At 40.6% G+C, this 9,698-nt stretch overlaps 1 protein-coding gene across 1 annotated transcript in view; it reads right to left on the reverse strand.

Moving 5' to 3' along the window:
- Nucleotides 1-9,698, reverse strand: part of PDGFRL (platelet derived growth factor receptor like) — a 48,400-nt gene that overhangs the window by 30,651 nt on the left and 8,051 nt on the right. The window contains exon 2 of the mRNA XM_007459903.1: nt 7,379-7,676. Coding sequence (XP_007459965.1) covers nt 7,379-7,676 — 298 coding nt within the window. The remainder of the gene's footprint in view (nt 1-7,378; nt 7,677-9,698) is intronic.

Below are 9,698 nucleotides of genomic sequence, written 5' to 3' on the forward strand. Positions count from 1 at the left end.
TTATATGAGTCCTGGTCAGAATGAACTGTCCCCAAAGATCACTTGGATTATTGTACTTGAGAAATATGCATTGCCTAGTAACAATTAGGTTCAGTTTATTGAACATTTACCATCGACCAGACAGCATTTACCAAAGATGATATCATTTCCATATTCCAGACAAGGAAACTGTGTTCGAGGGTAATTATTCATCAAAGACCTACTTTGCAGATTAGGATTCCAACCTAGCTGTGCCTCAGCCTAACCTCTCTGTTCCATAACATGCTCCCTCTTCTGGTCAGAAGATTACATGTGGACAAACGTGGTAGCATACGAACTTAGTTCCAGAAAGCTATCCTAATTGGTTAACAGGACCAGGCTTTCAGAAGCCCATCAGCACACTGGAAATAACTCATTCCACGGGAAAAGAAAACACAGGATGAATACCTCTCTATCCAAAGGCACCACATTCCGGGAAAGATGTCAAGAACCAATTAGTCGAATCTCTGGTGTCAAAGAAATTGTGATTTTTGTTGTTGTTGTTTGATATAGAGTTATGACTAGATGTTTTTTCACATTTTTCCATAAAGTCCTTAGGGTCCACATCTGTCTTTACTTTCTTATAAAGCCCTAACTGTGCTGTGAAATGAATCCTATTTAATGCCAAGTCAAAACTGTTTTTTTTAGCTCCAGGATATTTCTCTTCGATTCAGATTCATATTTACTTCACTGAGTTCTTAAGACATTTTCAAACAGATCTTGGCTAATATAACTTTGAAAATACTCCTAGAAAATATGAAATATTCAAGGGCTAAATCCTCTAGGTTTAGGATTGTTTGTGTAAGTCAAAGACTAACTGTTCAGAATAATTTAAATCAGCTCCATTCTCATTTAAAAAAAAATGTGTAAATTTGACTTTGGTAAATTAAGTCATTTAAAAGGATAACAGTAGTAAATCTTGCCAGATTTGTTCCAAGCAACAGCTACACACATATACACATACACACGTCAACTATGGAGATGAAAATGGGAAAAACTATCATATTCTCTCACCTTCCACTCCTCATGCAACCCAATAACCCTTCAGAAAAAAACTATACACTGTCACGTCACATGAAGCCAGAAGGGTGTCTTCAGAATAAAACGTGAAAGAGGACTTAATACAAGAGGTTAGATAGACAGAGAGATATTTCTTATACACATATATTATTTATTCTCGAAGGTATGTGTGAGCGAGAAGGGGAAGATAGTTATTCAGTAGATAAAGCTAAATGTGACGCATTCAGCTAAGTCCTGGCGAAAAATACAGATTAAAAAAAAAAAAAAAAAGGAGTTACAAGTATGTAGAGTGCTCAAAAAAGGATGCACCAGGGGCCATGAGGATGCAAATCTAGGGAGGCCTGACACGAGCTTCCCAGAGAAAGTGACCGTGAGGCTGAAGTCAGCCAGGTGAAGAGAGGCCCAGAGTGGCCTAGACCACGAAAGCAGCAAGTTTAAAGCCTCCAAGAGCTTGGTGCATTTGACGATGTCACAGGAACCCAGGCCAATGAAAGCAGACACACTACTCTAGACACCAGGGGTGATCAGGGAGTCTGAAAGAGTCACGTGAGGATGTTGAACTTCCTTACCAATGGAGATCCACTGAGTGTTAAGCAGGGGATTGACACGATCAGACCTGCATTTTTTTTTCTTCTTGTGGTACGTGGGCCTCTCACTGTTGTGGCCTCTCCCGTTGCAGAGCACAGGCTCCGGATGTGCAGGCTCAGCGGCCATGGCTCACGGGCCCAGCCGCTCCGTGGCATGTGGGATCCTCCTGGACCGGGGCACGAACCCGCGTCCCCCACATCAGCAGGCAGACTCTCAACCGCTGCGCCACCAGGGAAGCCCAAACCTGCATTTTTTAAGTGTCACTCTAGCTTCATTGAGAAGGATGGAGGAGGACAAGCCTGGGTGTGGTTACTGCAGTACTGGTGGTGATGAGGGGTAATGTGCCTGGGACTGGCGTAGTAACACCAGCGATGGAAAGAGGACAGGTTTATGGCTCTTAAGAAAGTTGAAGTATTTCAAGTATCTTCTCTGACCACAACGGCATGAAACTAGAAATCAACAACAGGAAAATAAATGAGAAAAAAACGATTACCTGGAGGCTAAACAACATGCTACTAAAAAACCAATGGGTCAACAAGGAAATCAAAAAGGAAATTAAAAAATGCCTTGAGACATGGGACTTCCCTGGTGGTCCAGTGATAAAGAATCCACCTTACAGTGCAGGGGATGCAGGTTCAATCCCTGGTCAGGGAAATAAGATCCCACATGCCGCGGGGCAACTAAGCCCATGTGCCACAACTACTGAGCTCACACGCCTCAACTAGAGAGCCCATGTGCCACAAACTACAGAGCCCATGCACTCTGGAACCTGCATGCCACAACTACAGAGCCCACATGCCCTGGAGCCTGCTTGCCACAACTAGAGAAGAGAAAAACCTGCATGCCACAACTAGAGAGAAGCCCACATGCTGCAATGGAGAGCCCTCAAACCTCAATGAAAGATCTCGTGTGCTACAACTAAGACCCAGCACAGCCAAAAATAAATAAATTAAATAAATAAATCTTAAAAAAAAAATCTATGGATGCAGCAAAAGCAGTTCTTAGAGGGAAGTTCACAGTGATACAGGCCTTCAAAAAACAAGAAAAATCTCAAATAAACAACCTAAACTACTACTTAAAAGAGTTAGAAAAAGAACAAACAAAACCTAAAGTTGGCAGAAGGAAAGAAATAATAAAGAGCAGCCAGGAAATAAACAAAATAGAGATTAAAAAAACAATAGAAAAAATCAATAAAAACAAGAGCTGGTTTTTTGAAAGGGTAATAAACAAAATTGACAAACCTCTGGCCAGGCTCACCAAGAAGAAAAGAGAGAGAACCCAAATAAACAAAATCAGAAATGAAAAAGGGAAAATCTCAACTGATACTGCAGAAATACAAAAAACCTTAAGAGAATACTATGAACAATTATATGCCAACAAATTTGACAACCTAGAAGAAATGCACAACTTCCTAGAAATATACAGCCCACCAAAATTTAATCAAGAAGAAATAGATAATTTGAACAGAGCAATCACTGTAAGTGAAATGGAATGTATAATGATTAAAAAAAAACTCCCTACATACAAAAGTCCAGGACAAGATGGCTTCACAGGCGAATTCTACAAAAAATACAAAAAACAAACAAACAAACAAAGAACTTATCCCAATTCTTCTCAAACTCTTCCAAAAGACTGAAGAGGATGGAACACTCCCAAAGACATTTTATGAAGCCATCATCACCCTGATACCAAAACCAGATAAAGATACCAACAAAAAAGAAAATTACAGGTCAATATCTTTGATGAATATAGATGCAAAAATTCTCAACAAAATATTAGCAAATCAAATCCAACAACACATAGAAAAGATCATACATCACAACTAAGTGGGATTCATCCCAAGTTCACAAGGATGGTTCAATATACACAAATCAATCGATGTAATACACCATATTAACAAAAGAAAAGTCAAAAACCACATGATCATCTCCATAGATGCAGAAAAAACATTTGACAAAATTCAACATCTATTCTTTATTTTTTTGCAGTACACAGGCCTCTCACTGTTGTGGCCTCTCCCATTGTGGAGCACAGGCTCCGGACACGCAGGCTCAGCAGCCATGGCTCACAGGCCCAGCCACTCCACGGCATGTGGGATCTTCCTGGATCGGGGCACGAACCCGTGTCCCCTGCATCAGCAGGTGGACTCTCAACCACTGCATCACCAGGGAAGCCCCAACATCTATTCTTAATAAAAAAAAATCTCTCACCAAAGTGGGTATAGAGGGAACACACCGCAACATAATAAAAGCCATTTATGACAAACCCACAGCCAATATAATACTCAATGGTGAAAAGCTGAAAGCCTTCCTGCTAAAATCTGGAAGAAGACAAGGATGCCCACTCTCACCACTTCCATTCAACACAGCAATCAGACAAGAAAAAGAAATAAAAGCTATCCAAATTGGAAGGGAAGAGGTAAAATTGTCACCATATGCAGATGACATGATACTATACACAGAAAACCCTAAGGACTCCACACAAAAACTGCTAGACCTAATAAATGAATTCAGCAAAGTATCAGGATACAAGATTAACATTCGGAAATCGGTTGCATTTCTTTACACTAACTATGAAATATCAGAAAGGGAATGTAAAAAAACAATACCTTTTAAAATCATACACACACGCAAATAAAATACCTAGGAATAAACCTGACCAAGGAGGTGAGAGACTTATACCCTGAGAACTATAAGACATTAATAAAGGAAATTAAAGAGGATTCAAAGAAATGGAAAGATATCCCATTCTCTTGGACTGGAAGAATTGATATTGTTAAAATAGCAATACTACCCAAAGCAATCTACAGATTTAATGCGATCTCCATCAAATTACCCATGCATTTTTCACAGAACTAGAACAAATAATCCAAAACTTTATATGGAACCATAAAAGATCCAGAATTGACAAAACAATCCTAAGGGAAAAAACAAAGCAGGAGGCATAAGTCTCCCAGACTTCAGACAATACTACAAAGCTACAGTAATCAAAACAGTGTGGTATTGGTACAAAAACAGACATACAGATCAATGGAAAAGAATAGAGAGCCCAGAAAAAAACCCACACACGTATGGTCAATTAATCTTCAGAAAAGGAGGCAAGAGTATAAAATGGGAGAAAGATAGTCTCTTCAGTAAGTGGTGCTGGGAAAGTTGGACAGCTGCATGTATATCAATTAAGTTAGAACACACCTTCACACCATGCAGAAAAATAAACTCAAAATAGCATAAATACTTAAACATAAGATGACACCATAAAACTCCTAGAAGAGAGCATAGGCAAAACATTCTCTGATATAAATTGTACAAATGTTTTCTTAGGTCAGCCTCCCAAGGCAATAGAAATAAAAAGAAAAATAAACAAATGGGACCTAATCAAACTTACGAGCTTTTGCACAGCAAAGGAAATCATTAAAAAGAAAAATGAAAAGCCAACCTACAGAATGGAAGAAAATATTTGCAAATGATGTGACTGACAAGGGCTTAATCTCCAAAATATACAAGCAGGTCACACAACTCAAGAACAAAAAAACCAAACAACCCAATTGAAAAATGGGCAGAAGACAGTAGACATTTCTCCAAAGAAGACATACAGATGGCCAGTAGGCACATGAAAAGATGCTCAACATCACTAATTATTAGGGAAATGCAAACCAAAACTACAATGGGCATGAACTTATATATACTACCAAAGGTAAAATAGATAGCTAGTGGGAAGCAGCTGCATAGCACAGGGAGATCAGCTCAGTGCTTTGTGACCACCTAGAAGGGTGGGATAGGGAGGGTGGGAGGGAGACGCAAGAGGGAGGAGATATGGGTATATGTGTATATGTATAGCTAATTCACTTTGTTATAAAGCAGAAACTAACAACACCATTGTAAAGCAATTATACTCCAATAAGGATGTTAAAAAAAAAAAAACTACAATGGGATATCACCTCACACCGGTCAGAATGGCTGTCATTAAAAAGTCTACAAATAACAAATGCTGGAGGGTGCGTGGAGAAAAGGGAACCCTCCTACACTGTTGGTGGGAATGTTAGTGCAGCCACTATGGAAAACAGTATGGAGGCGCCTCAGAAAACTAAAAATAGAATTACCATATGATCCAGCAATCCCACTCCAGGGCATGTCCCTGGACAAAACTACAATTCAAAAAGATACATGCACCCCTATGTTCGTAGCAGCACTGTTCACAATAGTCAAAAAATGGAAACAACCTAAATGCTCATCGACAGATGAATGGATAAAGAAGATGTGGTACATACATACAATGGAATACTACTCAGCCATAAGAAAAATGAAATAATGCCATTTGCAGCAACATGGTTGCAACTAGAGATCATCATACTAAGTGAAGTAAGTCAGAAAGAGAAAGACAAATACCATATGATATAACTTATATGTGGAATCTAAAATATGGCACAAATGAACCTATCTACAAAACAAGCAGACTCACAGACATAGAGATCAGACTTAGGGTTGCCAACAGGGAGCGGGGAGAGAGAGGGATGGACTGGGAGTTTGGGGTTGGTAGGTGCAAACTATTACATTTAGAATGGATAAACAACAAGGTCCTACTGTATAGCACAGGAAACTATATCCAATCTCTTGGGAAAAACCATAATGGAAAAGAATTTTTTAAAAGAATGTCTCTTTGTGTAACTGAGTCACTTTGCTGTACAGCAGCGAGTGGCACAACAATGTAAATCAACCCTACTTCAATAAAAATGGAAGGAAGGAAGGGAAATTGAAGTGACTGAACTTGGTGACTGATTGGATGTGGGGAGTGAGGGAGAGAGGAAGAGGCAAGGATGCTCCCTGGTTTTCAGGCTGAGCAGCTGAGTGGATGGTGGTGTCCTTGAGGGAGATGAAGACCCAAGCAGATGGAGTGTGTGTGGAAATATGAATCCCTTTTGAACATGCAGCATTTGGGACGGATGCCTGATATCCACATTCTTTCTTCTCCCCATTCCAATCATCCCAAACAGACGATCTCCGCTGTTTCTCTATCCTGAATCATATGAAGAATATCCTGACCTTTCATATGAAGAAAGGTCTAGAAAGAAACTTAGGAAGCACATAGACCAATCCCCTTCATTCTTTGCCAGAGGAAACTGAGGGAGGGAGTTTAGGGGGCTTCCCCAAAGATACGCAGGAAAACACCCCCTAATGCCATAGGCCCTTTCTGGCACCCTCTAAAACATGCTCTGCTTTCTTGCCTTTCATAGTTTTCATAATCATCTTAACCACTTTTCCTGAAGGTACTCATTCAAACATGAGAAATCTTTAGCCTTCTTACCAATGGATGCCTCTGAATATAAAAGCCACATACTTAGAAAAGTACAAATAAATCAGAAGTTGAAAAGGTCAAAAGCAATTCACCTCTGGTCAGCTTGCTCATAGGAATCTCCCATTAGTCAGTTTTCATTACAATTACTTAAAAAATGACAAAGCATTGAGTCCATTATTTTTTACAGTATGAATTCCTAAATCTCTACCTCTATACATCACAGTTTTAATTACGGCTGTCATACGGCTTCCTTTATCAGTTCACTGCTTAAAAAATGTTGGTAGGATTTGCAATAATTTTTTTTAACTGGGTGAAGCAATAAAACCAATGGCTTTTGCTCAATGAGCTTCCATTTTTATAATCTGCTAAAGTAAAATGGTAGATGTCAGACACAATGTGATATTAAGCAAAGGTATGAAACCAAATCCTTGAGCCAACACAAGTAAAAGAAAAGGCTTACCTGAGGCGGGTGTCCTTAAAGGTGTCAAGGTATGCGGGATAGCTCCATCTGATTTTATTCCCTTTACAACGAAGCTCTAGAGTTTGCCCTGCCATCAGACTCAGGGTTGCAGCAGGTTTCTGAAAGCGACCTTTATCTATCATTTGCATCATTATAGACTGTGTCTTTGGTGTTGAATCGGCAGAGTCCCTGTCCTTTATTTTAGGAATTTTGGGTTTCACTTTTTTGTTGGTAGGCTTGATTCTGTTCTCTCCGGGCTCCTTTGGATGCTTGTTCTTGGGAGGATGTTGACCAGTAACTGATACAAACATGAGGAGAGAACAATGGACTTTGGTGGTTAACATACCCAGAGTCTTCAACCCCTGAAACAGATCGTTTCTAATATCCCTCTCCTCCTATGTCAAAGTTATTTTCAGGAATAATCATTATTTTCTTGGTTCATTCTTTAGCTTTAAGCCAATTGGTAACTGAAAGGGAATCAATTTCAGCTTCCAAGATTTTGTTCAAACTCAGCAAAACATCTCACGTATGAAATAACATTCGCACTTCCCAAACAAAACAACTTTTTCTTGTGGTTCAAGCTCAGTCTCACCAGCTCTAAGGTGGTACCCAGAATGGTGGACCTGAAGCCTCTCAAAGTCTGTTTCTGGTCCTTGCCATCTCAGGGCTGTCATTGTTCATTTTGAACCAATTGTTTAAACCCAGGTATATGCAGTCTCCAGGGAGTGGAGACACAGACTACACTGCAAGCACACTCAGAAGATTTCAAACCATCACAAACTTTCTCCCAAATGGGTACATACTGTGGTGCCTGTGTGTCAGGGCAGACAACATCCATGGAGGATACAAGGCTTAGTAAGAAATAAGTACTAACCCTGTGTTCATTTAAAGCATACATATACATTATTAAAACTCAATGGTAACTTTAGCAAAGGTTTAGAATTTAGCCAACAAAATACGTTGGGGGGAGGAGTATTTTATCACCAACATTGTTGAGAATTGCTGGCAAATGGTAGTAAGAGCTGACGACCTTTAAGTCCATTTTCTTACTGCTGTTTTTCCCTTCTCTACAGACAATGCTGCCCTGCCCTTGGAATACCTCTGGGTTCCAGAAATCTCAGCTGTCCACCCAGCCCGCATCGCCATATGCTGTATCCACCCAGCAAAGAGAAGGAGACTTGGCAATTCATTTGCTCCACTGTCTGCATCAGCTCCAAGGTGAGCTTGCTATAAGCCCACAGAATTATAAAACGTCCAAACTTACAAGATCCTGAGAGATCATTTAAAGTCCTCATGTTATACATTTTAAAAAATAATAAAGGAGGCCTTAAAGGTTAAATTGCACAAAGCTGGCTTGTGACAGGATGTGAAAGTAAAACTCAGGTCTCCTGACCCCCATTTCACTACATGAGGATCAACAGCCTATAGATATTTGGAATAGATAACTACACAAACCTTGGCCAGTTGAGGGAATTACAGGGCATTTGTATAAAATGGGGAAATGTGATAAATCAGGAGAAAAATTTTTTCCCTCTTTGATGTTCATATTTATTTATCTAATGTTACCTTGGTGTATAAAGGGCTCAGGTGGTCAAGAGTACAGAGACACTGAAATTGGGATCAAGAGACAGAAAAAGGCAAGTGTTGCAAGCTCTTACACCACAGACCAGGCTGGTGACAAAATGAGGTGAGCCAGGAGGGGCTGGAGAGGCCACGCCCTCCCGAAGGGACAGCTGCCTGGAGGGAGTGAGGGTCCAGGGTTACAGGATCTGATTTCTCCCAGGATGGCAAAAATGCAGGTTTCTTGATTTATAAATGTTAGAAACTTGATTTTTTAGAAACTTCAGGTCTGAATCTCTGAGGTGAGGAGTCAGGCGGTGGCTTTCCTACGAGTGTTGGGGATGACCAGGAGGGGACAGGAGAGGGGCTGCCAGGACCGTTCTGTCTTGATCTGGGCTGTTCACATGGCGTGTGTGCAGTTGGTGAGCGTTTCATGGAGCCATAGTCTGATGATTTGTACCAAAAACTCAGCTGACGTGGACTCAACTGTGTAATGATGAACTTGGCTTCTTTGGAGTGTTGCCCTTTGAAACAGGAGCCATTTGGCCTCCACTCTTGGTTCAGCCCTGCCCACTCTGGAACCAACCCCACTGTGAGCTCAGTATCAACACCAAGTCCTTGGCTCGCGGCCTGCTTTGGGTGTGGCTGCATCGCGCCTGAGCCCTGCGAGCCTTTCCATGACTCCAGGTCCATCTGTGACCTCTCCCCTTTCCCGGGGTGTGAGTCTCTTCTTTTTTTTTTTTTTTTTTTTTTTTTTTTG

This window comes from Lipotes vexillifer, unplaced genomic scaffold, assembly GCF_000442215.2.
Source record: "Lipotes vexillifer unplaced genomic scaffold, Lipotes_vexillifer_v1.1 scaffold614, whole genome shotgun sequence".
NCBI lineage: Eukaryota > Metazoa > Chordata > Mammalia > Artiodactyla > Lipotidae > Lipotes > Lipotes vexillifer.